The sequence below is a fragment of the Puccinia triticina genome, chromosome 16A, assembly GCF_026914185.1.
Source record: "Puccinia triticina chromosome 16A, complete sequence".
Taxonomy (NCBI): domain Eukaryota; kingdom Fungi; phylum Basidiomycota; class Pucciniomycetes; order Pucciniales; family Pucciniaceae; genus Puccinia; species Puccinia triticina.
This window is the reverse complement of record NC_070573.1, coordinates 1,480,970-1,504,161: the sequence shown is the minus strand read 5'-3', so window position 1 is coordinate 1,504,161 and position 23,192 is coordinate 1,480,970. Positions and strand designations below refer to the sequence as shown.

At 45.7% G+C, this 23,192-nt stretch overlaps 6 protein-coding genes across 6 annotated transcripts; 3 read left to right on the top strand and 3 right to left on the bottom strand.

The window, feature by feature from the left end:
* Nucleotides 1-1,716: 1,716 nt before the first annotated feature.
* PtA15_16A165 (uncharacterized protein) lies at nt 1,717-2,175 on the bottom strand (the record flags this gene model as incomplete). The annotated part of the gene is made up of 3 exons (XM_053163828.1): nt 1,717-1,848; nt 1,917-2,044; nt 2,121-2,175. 3 exons carry the CDS (start codon nt 2,173-2,175, stop codon nt 1,717-1,719), a joined length of 315 nt encoding a protein of 104 aa, XP_053027814.1.
* A 4,090-nt stretch (nt 2,176-6,265) lies between these two features.
* PtA15_16A164 (uncharacterized protein) lies at nt 6,266-6,721 on the top strand (the record flags this gene model as incomplete). Its single annotated transcript, XM_053163827.1, has 2 exons — nt 6,266-6,474; nt 6,589-6,721. 2 exons carry the CDS (start codon nt 6,266-6,268, stop codon nt 6,719-6,721), a joined length of 342 nt encoding a protein of 113 aa, XP_053027813.1.
* A 115-nt stretch (nt 6,722-6,836) lies between these two features.
* PtA15_16A163 (uncharacterized protein) lies at nt 6,837-7,627 on the bottom strand (the record flags this gene model as incomplete). Its single annotated transcript, XM_053163826.1, has 3 exons — nt 6,837-7,092; nt 7,178-7,407; nt 7,511-7,627. The coding sequence occupies 3 exons, from the start codon at nt 7,625-7,627 to the stop codon at nt 6,837-6,839; spliced, it is 603 nt and encodes a 200-aa protein (XP_053027812.1).
* Nucleotides 7,628-7,979: 352 nt separating this feature from the next.
* Nucleotides 7,980-10,260, top strand: PtA15_16A162 (uncharacterized protein; the record flags this gene model as incomplete). Its single annotated transcript, XM_053163825.1, has 6 exons — nt 7,980-8,045; nt 8,120-8,213; nt 8,299-8,542; nt 8,618-8,879; nt 8,960-10,120; nt 10,213-10,260. 6 exons carry the CDS (start codon nt 7,980-7,982, stop codon nt 10,258-10,260), a joined length of 1,875 nt encoding a protein of 624 aa, XP_053027811.1.
* A 2,276-nt stretch (nt 10,261-12,536) lies between these two features.
* On the top strand, nt 12,537-13,085 carry PtA15_16A161 (uncharacterized protein; the record flags this gene model as incomplete). The annotated part of the gene is made up of 2 exons (XM_053163824.1): nt 12,537-12,581; nt 12,729-13,085. 2 exons carry the CDS (start codon nt 12,537-12,539, stop codon nt 13,083-13,085), a joined length of 402 nt encoding a protein of 133 aa, XP_053027810.1.
* A 9,280-nt stretch (nt 13,086-22,365) lies between these two features.
* On the bottom strand, nt 22,366-22,872 carry PtA15_16A160 (uncharacterized protein; the record flags this gene model as incomplete). The annotated part of the gene is made up of 1 exon (XM_053163823.1): nt 22,366-22,872. One exon carries the CDS (start codon nt 22,870-22,872, stop codon nt 22,366-22,368), a length of 507 nt encoding a protein of 168 aa, XP_053027809.1.
* Between the last annotated feature and the right edge of the window lie 320 nt (nt 22,873-23,192).

The window sequence follows — 23,192 nt, the reverse complement described above, 5'->3', positions numbered from 1 at the left end:
GGCAATGGACTGACTTGAGGAGACTGATGGTAGTCGCTCGAGAGTTGTCCAGTTCTCCGGCAGTTCGAACCTCCACCTAGCTTACTCCTTCCTTATCACGGTCATATAAGACACGCTCGAACTTTGGCTTATCTGGAGCTCGAGGGCTGTTGTGATGTCGGGTTGTTATGTGCTCGGTGATGATGACGATGCTGTGAATGAGGTGGGGTCAGATTACATAAGCAGACTACACCCGGGTCCCGAGTCCCGACCGTTGGTGCTGCCACCCGCACTATGTACATAACCACCGTTCCCCGGACTCCCGGAGCCTCAACCTTTACGAGGGACCCCGAATATCACGGCTGATCAGATTAGCCGTCGGCAAGCGAACTTAACACAAGTCCCTCCTCCCGCTTGCGGGAGGGACTTGTGCCTAATGTCCGATATTTGGCCTGAGGCTGCCCAGCCAAACATCTAAAAATTCCTCATATCCCCCATATCACCGTATACCCATTGGATTTCTTCACAGCCTCTGGCATCATTAGAATCAGGTTTTCTTTCTACATATTCTGGTGTGTTTAACACAACACCTACCCCCATCCCTTGAAAAAAAAAATTGTTGTAAAAGCATGGCTTGCGAGGCCTTGCAAGGCTGAAACTGTGAGAAAGTGTCTGTACTTGACCTGCAAATGGCCCGGCGGGTCTGTCACATTGCTCAGAAAATGCCCTTACAAGAATGGCTGCTGAGCGGCCAGTTCTTGATGAATTTACTTGAAAAAACATGTACAAGACAGCTGGGATTAAGGGCTAGGCATGGCCAACTGGGATTTGGATTATGAGGTGATACCAAGTTGTAGGAGAGTTGTAAACACAAAATCACACATTTTCATTGAAAAAACCCGTCAGCCTCAGGCCAAATATGGGACATTAGTCCTAAGCCTCTCCTTTGGAGACGCTTCGCGCCTCCTCGGAGAGGCTTAGTTAAGCTCGGTCGGCAAGGCCCCTGGAGAATACTGAAGGTCTTCGTACAAAGAAGTTCAGTAGCCCTGTTTTTAAAAATAAGAGTGCAGAGTGGATTTGAATTTTGACATGGTATATTGTGTGGTCCTCCCGCTGCCCAGGAATGATTTAAAGCCTCGAACACTTGATTTTGACAAAAACTAGACGTTTTGGGTCTATTTCCTCAGCTGAAAGGCTCACAGGTTATCAGGTTGAATGGGAAGATAATTTGGGTAAATGGAGAGATAGGCCCAACAGCACCATCAACAACACCTCTGCAAGAGTCTTGACCACATGCTCAGACCAGCGCAGAAATATGTTGGTCTGAGGTATTCCCCAGCTTTATATATCTTCTAATACAATCGATGATCAAAATAACCATGAAGTTGCAAATGTGCCACATATCGATTGCAGCTCCACGCCTTCTTGTTGCACCAAAAATGGACACAATTGGGGCGTGCTCTCTATGTGCCGCATATTTAGGCTTCCGATATGAGTTGAGGGCTCGACAACTGCTTTGTTGGTGGGGCACTTGTCGAGGGCAGCGATAACAATAAGCTGAGGTGGTCCGAAAAGAAGCAAATGAAAGATGGTTTACTATTCTAGCGGCACAAGCTCAAATAAAAATCGAAGACGATGGCACCAAAAGAAAGGAAGAAAAACTAGAACAAGACAGAGTTGTACAAGTGTGAAGACGAAGGAAGAAGAGCGGGCAAGAAGAAACGGAGAAGAGCAGTACTAGGCGCCGAAACCGTAAAGTGTTCGGCCCTGTCGTTTAAGAGCGTAGACAACATCGAGAGAGGTGACTGTTTTCCGTTTGGCGTGTTCAGTGTAGGTGACCGAATCCCGGATGACGTTTTCAAGGAAAATCTAATAGGCAACGTGGGCTCAGTTAGTCATCGGGTTGGCTGCGCTGATGGGCAGGGGGACAAGCGTACCTTTAGAACACCTCGGGTCTCCTCGTAAATCAGGCCAGAGATACGCTTGACACCACCTCGACGAGCCAATCTTCGGATAGCAGGTTTGGTGATACCTTGAATGTTGTCTCGTAGAATCTTACGGTGACCTAAAACGAGAAATAAAACAGTGAGTGATACTGGCAATGAGAGAAGAAATGCTTGTTGGTCAGACGGAGGTCGTACGTTTAGCACCGCCCTTTCCGAGGCCTTTTCCACCGCTTTTACCACGTCCAGACATTTTGTGATGAGGTGAGTTTGTTAAGGAGTTTGAGGTTTGGAGGCAGAGGACAGATGAAGTGTGCAGTGAGTGGTGTGGGATGAAGGACGGGGAGTGGGTCGCTCGGCGGGGCTGGCTTTATACCCTGCGTCCGTGAGTTGGATCGAGGCGGAGGTTTAATCGAAGCACTGAGGCTGAGGCTGTGTAATGAAACGTCAATCGCTTGAATGGTGGGATGTGATTGGTCAGGCTTGTGCTGTCTATGTACAGACACGCGTGCCGTTGTCCTGCGCCGTTGCGACGTGTCGAGCGTTCACTAGCGGAATCCATGCAACAATACAGACTGCTCAGGAGTGCTCATTGCATGAGCACACTGTCGGCAAGCAGTGTGCACCATTCTTCGCACCAACTGCTCGTGAGCGACGGCAGCCTTTGTGGAGAAAAAACGACCAAGGGTTGGGCCGCGCATAGATAGTCTGAGCAGTCCGAGTCATTCAAGACGAGTTGATGGCAAAGCTTTCTAATCATGTTGGAATGCGCATTGAATTTGGACCCGCTTGGGGCACGCAATTGATAAATTGACTCGTATTACCAACTGTTTTGAAATTGCAAAGTACAGTTCTTCGTTGGCCGCCGAATTGCGGTGAGAGCATTCACATTCATCGGGTAAACGATTTTGGGCAGCTTAACCCGACCGGCAATCACATCGGGGGCTAACCCCGGGTCTACAAACCTGATCAGGTTTGATCTCAGGCCAAGGTCAGCTAAATTTAGCTAGCCTTAACCTGAAATCTAGCCTCAGGCTAGGGTGGTGTCCGGCTCATTTCAGGTCACTTTGGTTTGAAACTGACCAATCAAATGTGTTTGCCCACTTGAAGGCAACCTCAGTCTGCTAACCTGCCCACAAACCCAGGCTTCTTTGACCCAAAAATCTAGCAAACAAATGTGAATGCTCTGAGTTGGTTGACATTGAAAAAATCTTTGGCTTGAGTTTTTGGTTTTTTTGTTGTTGTGGCTGTGGCTTCTTCAGAAAAAAGGCTGATTGTTCTTGAGATAGCTTTCTTACAATAATAAGATTTAGAGCATTTAATGGTTGAACATGGCTGGTGAGGTTGGGAGCAAAAAAATGGACTGGGATGTTTGATACACCTTGTCAGCTCTGGTCTCTTAGGTGACATGGAGTTGATAGGGTTATGGGCCACACTATAGCTTTTAAGCCAGTGGGAAGAAACCTCACCTCAACACTGAATAGCGGAGGGGCTAGCTCCCTTACAAAGTAAGGGGATGTGGCAAGTACTCAAGCCTAGTGCCGTAGCTTATAAGGATTGAGCTTCTTATCTTCCCAAAGGGTGGGCATGCCAATTTTTGGCGTCCTGAGGCTGGAACACCAAGCCCAGAGCGCTGTGGTATGCTTTATGGTATCCCATATACCAAAATCAAAATTTTCTGCTTTTTCTTTCTTATTTCTATTAGTTTTACTCTTAATCTCCCTTTTCCTCTTATCAATCACTTAATATTCCTCCAGATTCAGTTTCTAGGGACGAATTCACCCCTAGTTTTGCCTTACAGAACACTCATAAGGGCATTCACTCAGAAGTTACATACTCTTACACACTCACAATACCCCTTACAAGCTCAAAACAGTTACACAATCCACATTTACAACACTTAGTTACACACACGGTTACATACATAGCTACATACATACTTACACATAGCTGCATCATCACTTACATACATACAGTGTACACATGCAGGCACTCATGCAGGTGCTAGCTGCATGTGATAGCTGCATGTGATAGCTGCATGCACTAAGCTGCATGCGCTAGTGGATTTTTGTTGCATAACAACAGCAGGTGACCTGGTTACAGCATGACTACACTAACATACAGTCCTGACCAATCACATCTCCCGATTCAGCCTGCATGTCATAACCCATAATCACCTGTACAGTCCTGACCAATCACATCCATCCATTCAGCATATGTACTAGCCAAAAACCCTCATGTACCTAGCTAAAATATCTCATGTGGAGCTCCTCTGGAGCTAAACTCCCTCACTGTTGTCTATAAAAGGAGGCTCTCCTCCCCTGTTGTAACTTCCCCCCAGCAGACTACCTGCACTCAGTTTCCCCTATAACAAAGTACACAACTGCTCACTCCACAATGTATTAGTCACCCTATATTTTGGTTTTACACACATTACAAAACACTTACACACAAAATAACAACTCTACACAACACTCACATTACATAACACAAACCTCTGAGGGGTCCTCTTTGACCAACTATCATCTGGTTGAAGTCCAGACTCCTCACTCATAACACATTTTAGCAACTTCATCGCACCCACTTTATAACAACAGTTATCTTTTGATAACACTCCACTATCACTACATTAAACCTGTCAATCTGAGATTGGTGGGCTTGTTTTAGTGTCTAGTGAACCAGGAAAGGCAGAGGTTTCCTCATATATCCCTTTCTGCACTCAGCAAAAGGTTCTCAGGAACACTTTTGAGCTTTACAACGGTTTGTGGAGCGGGGTGCGGAGGATAAAAAATTACACTCATGATAAGACAGGCAGCGGCTGGGCAATTGGGCCGGGAACCAGGAGCGAGCCGGCAACAAAGCGTCAGTTGTTGATCTGGCGGGCAATGGAAGCAAAAAAATCAAAACAGGGGGGGCAGCTCACCGATTAACAAAATTTTTGGGCCGGGTGGGTGCTGGATGGGATCCGGGGCGGTGGCTGGGATATCTGGCGGCGGCTGTGCAGATGCAGAGCAGGCGTGAGTGGATTATCCACGGGCCATGGACGGAAAAATGGGGGCGGTGATTTTTTTTTTTTGGAGGCTGCTGGATTGGTTCCTGGCTGGCGGCTGGGGATGGCTGGGCAGTGGTTGGGTCTGGCGGGGGGGATTCAGTTGGGGGCCATTTCCAATGGCGGAGGTGGGAGGCAATATGGGATATGGTCAAGTGCAAAGGGGCTGGAAGATGAGAAGATTTGGAAGAATACAGGGGGCAGGGCTGAAGCGAAAATTTTTATCTGTTGGATTTTCAGCCTCGCCCACCCGCAAGATTTTTTGCTATTGCTGTATCTATGTACCATTTCTAATTCAAGCATACTAATACTCTTTGTTGGAGGCACTGATCACAGGGTGGATTCAAGAAGTTTGGTTCTGATTATGACACTGTCACAAGCATCAGAGCAATATTTCTTGACTGAAATGATAACAAGCAAGTTTGGAGGATTTTCTGTTGATCTGGAAATCTAGATCTGAGACACAAAATTTCAAATTTTGCCGGGAAATCTAGGTTTTGGCATTCTAATTCAATTCTGGGGGCCACCTGGATCTCAATTTTACACACCCAAACTCTTAATTATCATTAAAAAGAAAAATGTTTTCCTAAGAGCATCCGCATCGGTTGCGGATTAAGGGAGGATTAGCGTAACTAATCCTCCTTGGCAACCGCATCGGGTCCGATTTAATCGGACTAAACTCCTCCCGGGAGTACGATTTGGAGTAAGCGGGAGTAAAGTTACTCCTTGCTAATCCTGGGAGTAAGCGCTGCATGCATATTTGCATGCATGCAGACACTCCTCCCCACCCAAAAGTATGCACCAAACACAGCTTACATAATCTGTAGGTGCATACCACATACTTACACAGCTTTTTATCCCGCACCGATGTGGCTGCCGGCCGGGATTAGCGCTAATCCGGGAGTAGGCAGATCTGTTACTCCTCGAGTTACACCCGCACCGATGCGGATGCTCTAAGCCTGTAGTTCATTGCTTTCATGTGCAGTGTTGGGGGCTTTGGTTGGTGTCTTAATTCATGGTTTGGAGGGAAATCTAGAGCTCTCTAAATGCCAATGGGAAGTCATCCAGTTGACAAATGTTGGAAAACAACGCTGCAAAATTTATTCCCAAAGAGTCAAATTTGTGACATGTGCCAATGTGGGCTTCAGCGAGCATATCACATGATCACATCAGGCAAAAGCTGTGACAGGGTAAATGTGAGTGGGAGTTTCGCAAACAAACCGATGAAAAATAGAAAAACAAAAAGAAAGGCGCAAGAGAAAGCCGACAGGAACAACACAGACAGACAGACACGATGTCCTCGATGATCCAAGCGGTGATCGACTCGGTACTTCCGTCGAAGCCACAACCAGTGGTCCCGAACGAGGGACTGATACGGGCGATGGACCTCTCTTTCCTGGGTCTCCTGCTCACCCTGTTGGCTCTGCTGGTGATCACCCAGGGAAATTTGCATGTCTTGGCTCTGATGCTGGTCGCGATTTGTCTGTGGATTAGTGTTCGCTGGTGTGTGCCCTGTATCTTGGTCCTGGCTCCCCCAGCCAATCGCTCTCGAAAATGATCAACTCGCTAATGAACTGTTTTGCTACTGTTTGCTTGCTACTCTTGTTCTTTTCGTAGGTTCGTGGCCGAGCTTGCTCGCATGAACCACCTCAACAAACCAGTCGAAATTTCCTCCGCCCTACTTTCCACGAACGATCCTCAACCTTCATCAGAATCAAGTACCAACATAGACAAATTAAAATCAAGTTAAAATCATTTTAACCATATTGACTACATTTATTACAATTCAAACGGGCAGTGGACATGAAAGATAACTGAATCTCTGAAGCTCGACGAGAATCAAAGTGATGTCGACGATCCAGTTATTAGCAGATTATTGGACTTTTCACCCATTCAGTCTGTTTCTTGGACGTTTGTTGGCCGGTGACCAAGAGTTCCTTCTCCCATGAATCTATACCCAAGGAGAGTTCATCATGACTATGGAGAGTACTAGATGTATTCGTGCTGGTTGATCTATCTTCTCCAGAACTAAGGGGCGGTCGCGTCGCGAGATCCAATACATCTGGTACTCGATCAAACAATGTTATGAGTAAGACCAATTTCAAGTTATTGTCTTCAATCCTGTGAAGAAAAACACAAGAAAGAACCATCAGAGTTTTCGTATCTGTCAGAGAAAAAGATCTGTTAATGATATCTAAGCACGTACATCTCTAATAAGGCCGCGCCAGATTCATACCAACCACCACCCGAGTTAGCAGCCAAGTTTTTCAAATTGACGTTTTTAGTTGAAGCAGACAAGGCGTTCCTGATTTGAAGGTTAAAAGATTTAGGCATCTGAATCGTCAAGTAATTTTGAGTTTCGTCTTCCGGGTTATCCTGTTGACTAAGAATGCTAGCCAACCAAAACGGGATCTCGATGGCGGTGTAAGGTTGAATCTGTTGATTTTGCGATGATTGAAAATCTTTGGTAAGCAAAACACGCGTCGAGAAAAGCTGTAGGGCTTTCTCTTTGATTGATACATGAGATAAGGCGACGAACATCGCGTTCATTGGAACCTTCGAGATAGCCCATCCCGGGAACGGCGATGTTGAAAATGCAAGGGATCTTCTGGTTTTCTGCCAGGAGTTGGTCTAGTGAGTAGTAGGTGTCATCCATCTCCTATGTATTGATGTGTCGAGTCGGTTGAGGATCGTTTTGAGTGGACTAGGTGTGCTTCTCCCACAACCATTTCCGAGTCCAGCGTGACATCACACCTGTGCCAGCCTGTGCCGCGGTGTCCGGACTCTGGACTCGATGACCGGCCATCTGACGTCCAGCTCGTCCGAGCATCACCATCCGCAGGGGGTCTGCGCCTTTTTGCATATTCATTTTGCCATATTTTTTTGGCGGCGCCCTGTAGGACTCGACCATCACCAAACAAAACCGCTGTAAAGTTTGCCAAGACCATTGAAGAACTCATCGAACACCAATCTCGAACAAAAAACGCAGCTCAAAGAAGGCTCGAAGGATGGGCCGAACAGCACCAGCCCACATCAAGACGGTCAAACCGGGTCTCAAGAAGAAGAAAGGAACCGTTGAGTACTCCTCCTGCTCCGTCCTTCCGTACTGAAAAACTAACCTCTGCTCTCTGTACTGATCCGCGCGTAGACCGGGGCTGCAAGAAACTATGTAACTAGAAACCAGGCCTTGAAGAAACTTCAATGCACATTGTCGGATTTCAGAAGACTTTGCATCTTGAAAGGTTAGATCCTATTACTCTTGGAAATTAGACCTCAAGACCATTTTGATGATACTCATACTGACGGAAAAACCCCTGATCGTGTTAGGAATTTATCCCAGAGAGCCCAAAAGTCGAAAGAAGGCCAACCGAGGATCAACAGCTGCTGCCTCTTTTTATTATTCGAAGGATATCGCATACCTCCTACATGAACCGGTACTGCAAAAGCTGAGAGAGCACAAAGCTTTCGCAAAGAAACTCTCTCGAGCTCTAGGACGTAAGGAAGATGGATTGGCTAAAAACTTGGATTCGGCTCATGAAGGTTATCGAATCGACCACATCATCAAAGAAAGGCATGTTGTTTCTCACACACAACCTTCTTGAGATCGTTCAAACATCCACACTGACCTTAAGATGTCCGCCTCCAGATACCCCGTCTTTACTGATGCGATCCGAGACTTGGATGACGCCCTCTCACTCATCATACTTTTCGCCAACCTACCTTCAACAAACCACGTCTCACCTAAAGTAATCGCTAACTGCGCTCGACTAGCCGCCGAATGGCAAATCTATGTGATGAAGTCGAGATCTTTGAAGCACGTTTTCTTGAGCATTAAAGGTATCTACTACCAAGCCGAAGTCGAGGGACAGCGAGTCACCTGGCTTGTCCCCTACGCCTTCACCCAAAATGTGCTTGCTTTATCCAGCCTATAATTAACCCCAAGTCATTCTGCAAAATTGAAGATTTACAATTATGTTTTGCCTTACAGATTCCAGCCGATGTGGACTTTCGGATCATGCTCACGTTTCTCGAACTCTATCAAACCTTGCTAGGATTCGTGTTTTACAGGCTCTTTCAAAACATCAACTTGCTGTATCCCCCCAAACTAGACTCCAACTTGGACGAAGCTGGCGCCGGTCTCAACGCACTGATCCTGGAAAGTAGCAATCAGACTTTGCTTGCCGACCAAACCAATTCAAACAACCAAGCCACGGGACGACAGACCGCAAAGAACGTTCGGAACGAAATCAAGTCTCTCATTTCAGCCCAGGCTACTGCACAAGATGAAGACGAGGACCAGGAACAGAACCAGCAGATGGATGTCGACCCAGTCGTCGAGAGTACCGATGAAGTTGAAAAGGGCCTGTTCGCACCATATGCATTCTTTCTCTCACGAGAGGTTACCCGGCCGATGCTCGAGTTTGTGATCAAGGCAAGTGGCGGTGAGGTTGGTTGGGACCCTATCCTTGGTGCTGGATCTCCATACCTCGAGTCGGATCCGCGGATCACCCATCATGTTATCGACCGACCAGAGCTTCCTGCTTCGACCGCCGCTTTACCTCAGCGAGCATTCGTCCAACCACAATGGGTGGTCGATTGCATCAACAAGTCGACGTTTTTGCCCACCGAAGAATACGGACCGGGCAAGATCCTTCCACCTCACCTGTCACCTTTTGTGGACGATGAGGAGGTCCGAAGACAAGGCGGCTACCTGCCTCAAGCTTCGCAACCTAACGCTGCCCAGGGAGAGAGTCAGATCGCCGACATGGAGGAAGACGAGGATGAAGCAAGCGGGGAGGAAGAACAAGAGGAAGAGCTAACTGCAGCGGCCAAAGCAGAGACACAAGTCGCCAGTAGACCTGCCCTTCAAGCAGCAGCTTCGAATGCCGAGGACGAGGATCTACTCCATGCAGCCGAAATCGAGGCCGAGGAGCTCGGCATCTCACACGACCAATTCCAGAAAGAATTGAAACAAGCCACCAAGAACGAAAACCGGAAATCCAAGAAATCTACGCCAAATAAGAAGATCGCCGATCATGATAAATCTAAGGATGATGATAATTCTAAAATGGCTGAAATGCTGCTGTCGGGCAAACAACGTAAACTATATACTAAGATGAATTACACTAAGCAGCAACGCGCTGAAGAGGTTTGTCATTTCCTTCCTCCTTCTGTCTCTGTAATAATTAGATCGGGAAAAACGATGATTGCTGATCATTTTTGGTTTTGTTTGCGATCCAGAAACGGAAACTGGAAATGAAGAAAAAGAATTTAATGAAACAGAAATAATCACGACAAGATTATAATTTCATCGTCTTCCTTGTTTCTTATTCTCCTCATGGCGAAGCGAGGGTTTTTTGAAGAAAGATGCCTTTACTCTGTCCATCTCTCACCAGTACATGTTCTCTTGATGATAAAAACCAAACCAAATTCAAACATGACAACGATGACAAACATTCTTGTTGTTTCACTCATTTGTCTTGCATGTACTGCCAACAGTCATGAAAAACTCAATGCTGGTCTTGTTTCACCTGGGGTGACGTGGATTTATACGGTCAAACGTGCTGTCAAATTATTACAAACAAAAGCTGGCGTGTTTTACTCTAGTGAACAATGGGTCTTTGAATAGTCAAGGACTGATATTGAGCTGCGCTTTAGCCAGACGGACTCTGGACAAATCTAAACGGACGGAGAGACAGGACAATGGGTGCTGGAAAGACAAACCCAGAGCCAAACTCTCACAGTAGCAGTGTAGGGGTTGTGATCTGAGCTTCCCATGGGGGAAGATCTGGGTTTGAGTCCTGGCAGATATGTATTTTAACATATGGGATTTCAATTGAGCTAGCACCAGCAGAGGAAAATTACAACTGTGAGAAGGAAAGGGAGTCAAGACAAGAGAAAGGAATAGCACCGGTACATGCAAAGTGGTGCAAAATTCTTGTGCGGCACTTTACATTCTCAACTCCTTCCATTGTTGAATTTGAGCAGTCTGAGGGGCTAAAGAGCTGACCCCCATTTAGAAAAGTGCCATTATTAAGTGCTACCAGGGGCTTTCACATCCACAATTTCTGACCCATCAATGACTTGATCAGGCTGAAGTGTAAATCAAGGTGCACCAGCAATGCTAGTGTATGAACCTCTGTTGGCATTTATAGAGCTCTTGATTGCCCTCTAAATCTCAAATTAACAAATCTATCAAAGCCCCAGCTAGTGCACACTAGAGCAATCAATTCAAGGCTTAGGAAAGCATATTCTTTTTCGCCAACAATCAAGGGTGAGGGTGTTTAAATTGAAAACTGGGGGGGGGGGGATGCAGATCCAACTGCAGTATGGAATTCATCCAGTGTTGGAAAGCTAGGTGGTGCTGCCATTTATATTTTTTCATTTCAACTGAACCAATTCAAAGATGAAGGAAAGAACAGGATACTTTTGTGCTGTTTTGGTATATGGGAGACATTTTTTTTGCTTTTAGGGGAAGCCCTTGGTTTTGTGTGAAAATCTGATCTTGATAGAATTGGATAAAGTAAAAAAGGAGGATAAAATCAGGAAAAATGAAAATGATTGAAATCTTGACAAAGCCATCTGCACAATAAGTGATAGGAAATCCGTAGGATTGACCTGACCACATTTGTGAAAGAAACTGATAACAGGCAAATGGTTAAATTCAGAACAATAAAACAGGTCATGCAGCCTTGTTCCTTGTAAAATCCAAGTTTATTAAAGACAGCAAAACATAGAATTCAGGATCAAGGGTTCCCCCTATAAAATGTGAATTGTCCCTTCCTGTCTAGCAGGTTTAAAAGACAAAACAAGGATGACCCCCAGCGCGCGCAGTTAAGGCATTATGCAAAGGGGGGCCACCAAGTATATAAACCCCTCAAACTGAGCAAGTGCGACAGCGGAGGGGGGAGAGCCGAGTGAAGCACTTGGCTGGGGGATCAATATCACCAGTGGTCAGTTTCTTATATACTCGACACCACCTCGGACACCGCAACATGGATTTTTGTGCTACAACCCCTGACAACCTTGCCCTTCCCAACAATCTCAGCCACACCGCAAAGACTTTGGTGAGATCATCACAACCAAATCTGTACGTCCCGCAATACTGCCACCCCCGTCGCCCAAAAGCGCACGCCTTGAACTAAGCTTCCTCTTAATCCGTCCTCCAAGTGACTGTCGATAGGCGCAGGCCGCACACGATTTCCATCCTCCTTGGATTTCGAAGTGGAGACACGGCTAGATCCTCACTAACCCTGGGCGCCGTCGTCACTTCTATATCTCAATCTCTGTTGGCTTGCCCGGCCTTGGCCTGCATCGCCTGCATCCCCGGGAACATAATAAGCAGGCTTCTTCAACGATTGCACCATCAGCCTCTTGCCCCTCTCCCTCATACATAGCCAGTTTTAATCAAATGGGTCCATAAAAACGCACCGAGAAAACAGGCGGCCAATTTGTGGTTGATGAATCATTCAAATTCTATCTTTGGCGCTGCGACCAATGCTAATCACAGGAGAACTGGAGTGGCAACAGATTCTGGCGCGAGCGCGCCCAAGCTGGCCAAGCAGATGGCCATTGCTGCCGACTTCGAGCGCGTCTACAAGATTGGACCAGTGTTCCAGGCAGAGAACTCAAGCACCTCTTGCCACATGAGTTGAGACCACCTCCCCTTTCCTTCTGGTATATTTACTCTGCGAGACTGGTCTAAATTTATAAATATGTGTGTGTAGGCGAATTCATTGGCCTTGACCTTGAGATAGCCATACTACCACAAGGCCGTTGACCTGCTCGACCAACTCTGGCTGTCCATCTTCAAGGGCCTTCGGTCCTTGTCGGGCCCCGAGATCCAGACGATCAAGTCCCAGCACCACCTAGACGACTTCTGCTTCCTCGCAACCACCCTCCGCTTGTCCCACACTGAGGCAGTCCAGATCCTCATCAACAACATGATTGACTCCAGATCGGTCAATCCAAATATCCACCAGCTACCGAAATATAATGTTGATCATCTCTTCCAAACATCAGATTATTACATAATCAATAAGTTTTTGTTGGTGATCCGACCCTTCTACACAATGCCAGACCCAGTCGAGCCCATTCGTGCATATAGGTTTTGATGTGCATAGGTCTAGAGCTAGGTGAAGAAATCCGCCCAATTTTTGTGTGTATGTACCTTTTTGTTTGACGCTGGCGTTAAGAAGTACATTGTTTGCAATAATTTCTGTCAGATAGACATCATCATCATCCTGACCTCTCAGATGATGATGTATGAATTTGTAAGCTGGTTTCAGGTTGAAGACATTTTTCAATTAGTTAATTACAATACAAAAGTTGATTTCAAGAGTCCTAGAGCTTTTTTTAAAAAAATTCAGGATTTCAGTCAGAGGCCTCAATTTTTAAAAGAATCAAGTAAAGAATTAAATAAATTATACTCCAGGTGTAGCATGTTTGCAGGGAAGACTATGAATATTGGAGGGGTTTGGCGGCATTGAAGGTTGCATGAAATGAGAATTTGATTAAATTCACATGGTTTTGGTTTGGAGTTCATGATGTGTCATGAACAGAGATTGGGATGCTTCTCTGTAAGGCGTAACCTGTGTGTGATTTGGGTGCAAATGGTTATGAGAAAATGAGCAAGATAGATGGTAGCAGGACTTTACCCCGCAGCGGCGCAGCCGCCTTAGCCTCTAGTAAACATAAAATGGACAAGTTTCTGTCAGGTTCACAAGTCTGTGTGACTTTTTTGATTGGAAGGAATGCCTCAATGAAAGCAAGGCTATGTGGCCTCATAGATGAGGATGGGGGGACTCATCCCATCTGGCAAGCTTTAGAGTCTTATGACTTGTCATCTGGGGGAGATACATCTCAGCTAGACAGCTTGGAATTAGCCTGCATGACTAGATTGTAGCCTTATCAGCAAGGCTGGATGATCTTGCCTGCCTGGAGGCAATAAGCTTATACAAGCCTGCTGGCTTTGAGCAATCCCCAACAGTCAAAATCCAGATATGCTTGGAATTGGGCATTGGTCTTGCAAAGTAGGGTTATCAACCGCCACAATGGGTAAACTTTCTCTAGCATTTTTTGGGGGGATATTGAACTGGAATATTCACAATCAAAGAAAACTTACAAGATCCACTCAGGAAACTTTTCATAATCTTCAACAGGTAGTAATTTATGTTGAACATGGAGTTTATGCTCCTCAACATATCTATCCAAAGTCCTGAAATTAGGTGATTGGGAAACATCAGCTATTTTTTTTTTTTTTCATTTGCATCAAATCCTTCTTTTTTCATTTTCATAATGTTAGACTGACATTGCTGGCATTTGCAGCTTGATTCTTTGAAGTTCAAACATATGCATTTCAGATCAGAATCTGAACTCTTTGTTACTTTTGTGGAAAGTATACTCACGTTTCAGGGTCCTCAATTTTCAACTTGTCTAACCAATCTTGCAAGATCTTTTCATCACGAGAATAGAAACTATGAACAGGGCATGAAATTAGTATCTGGATGAAAATCAAGAAGTATAATTGACTGACCCCCGCGCTTTATCACGAACCTGCTCGATGTGTTTCGAAATAAGATCCAAAAAGGAATATGTCTTATTCTTAAAGCGCTCTGGGTAATGTTTTAATCTAAAATCAGGCTGTAGTCAGTAAAGCAATCTATTTCATGACCCAAAATGAGCTTTCATTCCACTTTCTTGGTTATAGGAGTGTTAATGATACAAAATTAGAGAGCTCTAGATCCCATTTCAAGGGCTTCAAAACTTTGAAAAATAGGCAATTGATGAGTTGTTCCTGAGCAATAAGAATAACTTCCTTATTTCCCAAAACAAAAAATGTCGACAAGCACCTTGAAATGGAGTCTCTAGTGCTCCATGTAGAAATCTTGAGATAGAGTTTTGAACTTGGAGAGTACATAACTTACAGAAAGTGGTCGGCAAACTGATCCATATATTCCCGGAATATCAACCCTTTACGCACCAAGACCGCGCGAAATTCCATCAACGAACTGCAGTGACCTTTTGTTTATCAGTGGCAAAGTCTTTCAAGGAAGAGATTGATGTTCAGTTTATTTGGCTACCCACAGACCGGGATCTCCTGATTCAGGATCGGCATGAGGGAATGAGTGACGATCGTATATTGGTTTGTCTTCTGTGCCATACCCACCACCTTTCGGACTATATAACGGAATGGAAAAAAAGTATTTGAAACTGGGTGGAGTTGGAAGTTGAGATGAGTAGATTTCGAAACAAGTTCCTCACAAGCTCAATCCCCCGTCTTTTCCTGGTCCGCTGTTGAGATAAAAGGGATTTTATCAGTTGGAGAGACACTGGCTGACCAAACTGACTTCAAACAATCAGAACAGGCAAAAACATACATGCTTTCTGGCTTCTCCACTGGTTTCCTCAAAAATTCACTACGAGAGCATAACCTTTGCTCATCTTAGCTGGCGTGGTTCGACGTGGTTCCTTACAAGAGAGATTCACTTACGGAACAACTCTGTTGGATTCAAACAAAGTCGGACACAATATCAGAGGCGAATTGCAGGTCAGATCAACAGAAGAAAAAAAGAATGCGGATGAATCTTCCATATTAAGACTCACTTGACCCCTGGGCCCTGGTCGATCGCGAGCGGGATCCCCCTCTTGGCCAACCTTGGGGCCGGATGCTGGGCTGTTGGATGGGCAAGGAGCGCCACAAGGGCGCCATAGACAACCAGCGCTCCGGGGCAAAAGCAGATCATCGATAGTGTTTTTTTCTTGTTTGTGCTGTGCGCTTGGTTCGCAGAACAGCAATTTGAATGATGCGCGAATGAGCGGCGAGGAAAAAGGCTGCTGGGTATGCCGTTTTTTATGTTTTTGGCAAGAAATGAGACGAAACAAAAGCGACAGGCGTTAACGGACGATGAGCGAGTAACGGTCGCGGGAACCCTGCTGAAAGGAGATAGTGGAGAGTGCTAATGAGTTGATCGGTGGGCGTTGGGAAGGGAAGTGTTTCCTGTCTGCAAGGCTGACTAGCAGCAGACAGCCTTGGAAGCTGTACAGCCGCCTTGAGGTCGGGCTAACCTGTCTGGCCCACCTGGTCAGTCGACATAAACCTAGTATGAAGCATACTCCAGACCCGCGTGGGAAACAGCCTCCAAGCTACCTTTGCCCGCATTTTGAAAACTTCCCAAACTTCTGGAGCATCCAGAACTTCTGCCCAACTCCCCCCCTTCAGGTCGGCCTTGAACCAAAAGTCAAAACTCCTACAACCCTTACACCTTGCCCCTCGCCACCCTTACAACTCGGTAACCTTACATCTTGCTACCCTTACACCTTGCCACCCTTACAACTCCCTACCCTTTGCTCGCACCCTTACACCTTGCCACCCTTACAACTTGCTACCCATTGCTCGCACCCTTACACCTTGCCTCCCTTACAACTCGCTAGCCATCGCTCGCACCCTTACACCTTGCACCATTCCTCCCTCACACCTGCCTCACTGCCCTTACACTACATACCTAGCACCTTGCTTCAGCACCCACCAAAGTTATTGGAGGCATCCTTACAATGCAAAATCATTATGAAATTGTAATTCAGGCTCCCAAACTCCCGGTGATACTCACCCCGGGATTGTTAAACTGCAAAACTTAATTGGTTGCGTGCACAGCCCCTCAAAAACAAATTTTGAGGGGCAGAAGCTCTGCTTGTATGTAGCTATGTATACCCCCAGCCGCCACGCTGGGGGGGGACTTCCTTGACTTCCTCCCGGGCACAACAGTATACAAGTTTTGCTGTTTGGCAAGAATCCCACCCAATCAACAAGTACGTGCAGTACATGTCTTGTTGCCTTGGAGGAGTTCCTCCTGGCAATGATGTACACATGCTGATCATGAGGGATTCCACCAAATTGACCAGGTTTTATACTGTTTTTGACTGGGAAAAATCCCTCCCGGTCAAAGACGCAGACAAACTGGTTGACCGGAAGGAAAACCTGCTGCTCATCCTGGTTGACAAGATATGTATGTATCTCTTGTTGACCAGAGGGATCCCTTGCGATGGACATTAAATTTGACATAGTCATACTACTCACAGAAACTTTCCATTCCCTCATTCAGTTGTATTTCACTCTTTTCCTACCTACAAAGAATCTTTGCAAGTACAAGCAGATTTGAGTGAAAGTAGAATGAAACCAAATGGCTGCAAGGGTTTTATCAGGATGAGGACTGTCCTGGTTACTCAAGTGTTTAGTCAGGTCAGTCTTCTGGGACAATGTTTCACCTTCATTGGTGGGTAATAAGGGCGGATCAACCCGGGCTGCACCTCCGGACTGACAAATCAAGGATCCCAATACCCGGATCTCCTCCTTGGGCTCCTCCAACACGTCCTGGTCTGATGCTTTGGGTGTTGCGGCTCGCCCTGGTTGGCAGTCACCGTCACCGAGGCAGTGCGACTGGCAGTGGCTGATGACTCCACCGTTTTTGGCGATGATGACAGTGAAGAGAGGATCAAGCAGTCTACATGCGCAGTTTTTCTACAGATGGTCTACTCACGACCAGCCCATTACGACAAGCAATACTGAGGCCATCTGCTCATAGACCTTAGAAAGAAGCAGAACAAGGGTTGGCCATCTGTAAAAATAATGGATCAGGGGGGGGGCGAATGACTAACCTTTGGGGGAAGGAAGCCCAGTGGGGTCAATCTTATTTCCAATCACTCGTGCACCTTTGTACATGTCAAAAAGCTACTTTGACAGAAACTTCATGGGGTCAGAAATCATCTTGTTGAATTAGAAGCGCTATTTTCTAATAAAACGGAAAATAAGACACGCGTGAATGAGAAGGAGAGGAGAGCACTGACTTGTAAAGAGGACCAACCACGGGGATGACGGATAACACAGTACTGGATCACCGGGTCTCTTCCCTCTATTTCTCCGCAAGCAACGAGAGGACCACCGCCCTCTAACTAGCCATTGTCAGGCCAACGGACGTTGATGGTTAGATGAGAGAGCTTGACATGACTGGTTTTATGGAAGAAGGTTGTGGTAGCTTCTCCTTCTTCAACGCTATGAAACTGGGCATACTGATTGGAATCCAAATGGTAAACTGCAGTAAATTTTTTGGAGGGAATTCAGGTCAGAAAAAGATATGTTATGAGAGGGCGGTTGGATTGCAGAGTGAGAAAAGATGAATATGGAAAGAGTGACTAGCACCTTTGATTGCCAGTTTAGCATCATCGACGGCAATCTTGAGGATCTCCTCCAGCTCCCATATCGGCGTTGAGCGAGAAGGACGAATTTCTCTGGACGCTTTGAGGGAGTTGATCTGTGTCGTGAGGTCTTACGAGCCGGTTTTGTACAGTCTGGCCTTGAGGACCTTGATGTAAGCCTCCAACTCCGCATCCTGTTCCTTGATCTTACTCGGCCACCATTCCGTTCGCCGACCTGTTGTTCTGGCCAAGGGTCTCGAGGTCTTTGATGCATGAATTGTTCTCTGATTTTTTCTCGGACAGACGATCAGACGCGCCTTGAGCTTGGCCACATAGTTGGTCTGGTTCTCGTTCAGGTCCTGTTTATTGACGAGCTGGATCTCAAGCTCCCTCATCAAATGCTCCGAATGGATCAGGGCCGCCTTGGTCAGCGCAAGCTGGGACTCGAGAGAGGTGATTGACTTCTTGAACTCCTCAATGATTGGCTGGATCGTCTCGTAAAACGTGCTCTGGGAGATTGCTTCGCTTTGGCCGTGTTGAGTGGGTTTGATTTATTGATGGGTGTGGCCATTAGTTTCTGGCGATTGATCCTAGCTGATCGTGTCGCTGAGGTGCGTAGTTTGCTTCGCTGAAATTTGCTGAGGTTACCTCCAGGCAAAATGGTATGTATTTTGCTGCTCAGCGGTCCTTCCTATCCCCCGTGGACTGGCAGCTGAGCAGGGGATCCTACCATTCAGGTCCCCGACGGGGATTCAGCCACTATTTTCTGGTTTATTTGGAATAAAATTGTGAAAGTGGAGTTTGACATATTCCATGAGTGAAATGGTTTGAAGGTCTTGGTTGTAGCACATATCAAGGCTGATATCTGACAGATGGTCAGTTGAATGGACCCCCTGGATTAATTTTTTTTCATTTAAAACGTTCTTTTCATGATTTCTGGAAACATTATGGGTGATTTTTAATAGGGAAATCCAATCAGCATATTCCAGTCCACCAGTGGTCATTAGAAATGCACACATTTGAAGGTGTGTAAATTGGAAGCCACAATGTTTCACTGGGACACTCTGGATGTATTTCCTTGATTCAGGTATTCTTTAATCATGACTGAGCAAATTTGAATAATTGCTGAAATTAATTTGAGGGCATGAAATTCATCAAGGGTGTCCCAAGCCACTGGTGTTCATTAGATGTATAAGCACGTCTTGGATACTTCATGGTTAGCAGTATATAAATTAGAATGGTCACTAGTTTACTGGTACACCATTGATGAATATAAAGCACTCAGAATAAATGCAGAATGCATTAAAATTTGATCAAAGCGCATACTTTGCCAAATTCAAAGATCATAATTACTTCCTAAAAGCAAAAAATCAATTCACAGACCATATTTTTCACCCTCTCTAGCAGAGAGAATCCAATTTTTTTTCCACAATAAATTCCAAACCACTCATACTTCTTGAGATTTTATTTCATAATACAACCAGGAACACTTAAAATTACCCAAACAGAGATGCCAGGCACCGGAAAGCTGTAATAATCCTTCTAGCAGCTCTTACTCACTTATTTTTGAGGGAGTACCCTGGATGCAACCTATATTTGATGCTCAATAACTTCTAAACAACTGGGATTTCTCAAAATGTTACTCAGAATAAAATCCAAAACATTCAAAAGCCCCCAAAGCAGGGTGCCTGGCATTGGAAAACCCTGAATAAGCTTTCTAGCAGTTCTAATCACCTATTTTGGAGGGAAAATCCTGGGTGAGGTCAATCTTTGATCCTCAATAACTTTCAAACTACTTGGATTTCTCAAAATTTTATTTCAGAATCAAATCTGGCACACTGAAAATTCCCTACCCCCCGGATGCATGGCATTGGGAAGGCTTTGATACTCTCTTTTCCCTGCTGATCAGATTGAGGGGCTCAGATCCCCCATTATCCTGCTGTGGTAAAATCCCACTTAAATATGTTTAAAAGTTAAAATGTAACTGGCAGCCTGATTGAAACCAAACATTCAGCAACATTTTTTTTGTTTTCATTTTTGTAGACTCCTTGTTCAATTCATTCATCACCCATCAGCAACTGCTCATATCAGTTTAGTCTCTAACTCCTTTTACATCAACCTCTTTCTTCAAGCTATGGCATTCTCTGGATTTTGTTTTAGTGCCGGCTTGACCAGCGGTAGGACGTTCTCGGATTTACCCAACCCAAAGTCTGTGCAACAAAACCACTTGAATCACTTGGAAGATACTTGCAACCCTCCACCCACATTGTCACGTGGGAATGCTCATCAGCAAAGCCATCAACATACTGATAACCACAGTGAATATTGATATCAAGGAACTTGGGACTCTTTGACACCATCAATACAGAACAGGTGGTTTAATCTTCACCCCCAGCAGTACATACCAGCATCTATGTTTGAAATTCAAAGCCCACAAAATCCATATGAGCAGCCCACGGATTATGGAAACCCTTGTCAGCCACTTTGCAAGGATATCTCTTATCAGCCGCATCACAAAGGTATCCCTAGTCAGCCGTATCACAAAGCTATCAGCCACCATTTGTACTTGCAAAATCAGAAAAGATATCACAACCACCAGCCCAATTTTTCACCATGTCCACCCCCAGCAACGATGGGAGGTTACGCTACCCGTAACGGTAGCGTAACGAAAACATAACGGAATCCTTGCCGTTATCGTTACCATGACGGCGGCAAAGCTTCCGTTATGTTTTCTTTAATTTTTTTCCCTCTCTTCCTAGCCTCATTACGTTATCCCTTGCAATTATAGGAGAATAACCTGCGCAAAAAAGGGGGTTTTTCCCCCTTTTATGGCATTTTTACCTCTGGTAACGCAGTTAACGTGTTATCTCCATTATTTTTCCGGGTATTGGGGGTGAAAACACCCTCTGTTACGTTACCCACCGGCCCAAGGAGCCATGTTGCCAGATAACGGTAACACGTTATCTGGTAACGGCGGGAAGTTACGTTACAAAAATCCCTCTGGATATCGTAATGTATGTAACTTCCCATCGTTGCCCCCAGCCAGCCGCCTCCTTGCAGACCCAGCAGTGTGCTTTTTGTCTTGATAACTCCGTATTTTTGCCAAGCCAACAGTTTGCTTCTTGTCTCAATAATCCTGGCTCTTTGCAGCCCCAGCAGTGTGCTTATGGTCTCAACCCCTCTGCATCTTCACAGGACCAACAGTGTACTTTGTTTCTTGTCACCTTTGTTAACAGGTCTCTTGATATCTCCCCAAACTGGGTTACTGATTGTCCAACTCCAAAATAGTATCCCTTTGAAATCAACCACATCTTAGAAAGATCCTCAAGCTAACATCCCAAGTCTGAGTCCAAGTCTGAGTTATAGTCTGAGTCTGAATCAGATCCTGAGTTAGGAGTACAATCACAATCAAAATCCCATAACTCTTGCCTGTGAGTCCCAAGAAGCGTGCCTGTATAAGTAGCTCTGCCAAGACCTTGAAGAAGACCACACCAAAAACTTCCACATTAAAAATAAGATCAGCTCCAGATCAACCACCGGCAAGAAAACACCCAACACTAACAGCAAGCATCTTGAAGGCCCAAAGCTGACTGCTTCTGCGTGTACCTTTGATGGTCCTGACTCCAGAGAACAAATTCTAACACTGAGAAAAACAACTGCAGCATTAACCTGTCCTCCAATCCAAACCATTAACGACTTATATTCCTTAACTGACTGTGTCTTTCATTTCTTAACCAATGTAAATTCACACTATTGGTCATGGATATCACCCACTCTCTTCTTGTTTCTATGATTGATTGATCAATCTGATTCCATTTCATCTCATCACTTCTATGATGTCTCATTACACTCTACTTTAATCAACTGCCTGCTATTTCTTGTGTTCCTTTAATCTTCTGATTGCTCTGTCTCAATGTCATTGACATATTGAACTCTGTCTCAATGTCATTGAAATATTGAACAGATAAATGGTTATAACTGCTTCTTATAACCATTTATCTGTTCTTGTTTTTATTTTCAAAAAATTAACTTGCCAATGCCAAGTTAATTGGACAGTGAGATACAGCAAATGAGTCAAACTTGATTACTACATGTGCAACTTTTTGTGAGCTGGCTGAAGGGGACAATCTGTAGAGGCAGTAAGAGTTGCGAGGAATCAGTGTGGTGAAGTGTAAGTGTCTTGGTGTACACAGGTAGTGAGGATCAAAGAAAGCAGCGAGGTGAGAGATTGCTGGAGAGAGGTGTAAGGTAGTAGCAAGGTGTAGGGCCACGAAGTGTATGTAGGGACTTTGGACTTTGGTTTGAGGCTGCGCTCGCAGGGGGCAGGGGGAGGGGGGGGTGTGAGGTGTAAGGATGCGAGCGAGGTGGGTGCAAGCGATGGCTAGCGAGTTGTAAGGGAGGCAAGGTGTAAGGGTGCGAGCGATGGGTAGCAAGTTGTAAGGGTGGAAAGGTGTAAGGGTGCAAGCAAAGGGTAGGGAGTTGTAAGGGTGGCAAGGTGTAAGGGTAGCAAGATGTAAGGTTACCGAGTTGTAAGGGTGGCGAGGGGCGAGGTGTAAGGGTTGTAGGAGTTTTGACTTTTGGTTCAAGGCCGACCTGAAGGGGGGGAGTTGGGCAGAAGTTCTGGATGCTCCAGAAGTTTGGGAAGTTTTCAAAATGCGGGCAAAGGTAGCTTGGAGGCTGTTTCCCACGCGGGTCTGGAGTATGCTTCATACTAGGTTTATGTCGACTGACCAGGTGGTCTGGCCAATGCTCACAGCCGATGAGACTTGTGTCTGTGGTGTTGTGTCCCGCCGCTAGCTTCCTCAATGGCCGTTTTAGTGGGGGACTGGGTTTCCGCTGGAGCCCTTGCTCTGGTCTTCCAGGACCCCGGCGAGACCCAATAGGGGGGTGTTGAAAAAGGTATGCCACGTTGCACAAAACCTCTGAAACATCTAACTTAGCTAATTTCCCTCCTCGGGGGAGCAAAGCGACCTCCGAAGGAGGGTTGGGTCCCTGCGGGACGGCGTCCCCCCTCCACATAGAGAGGGACT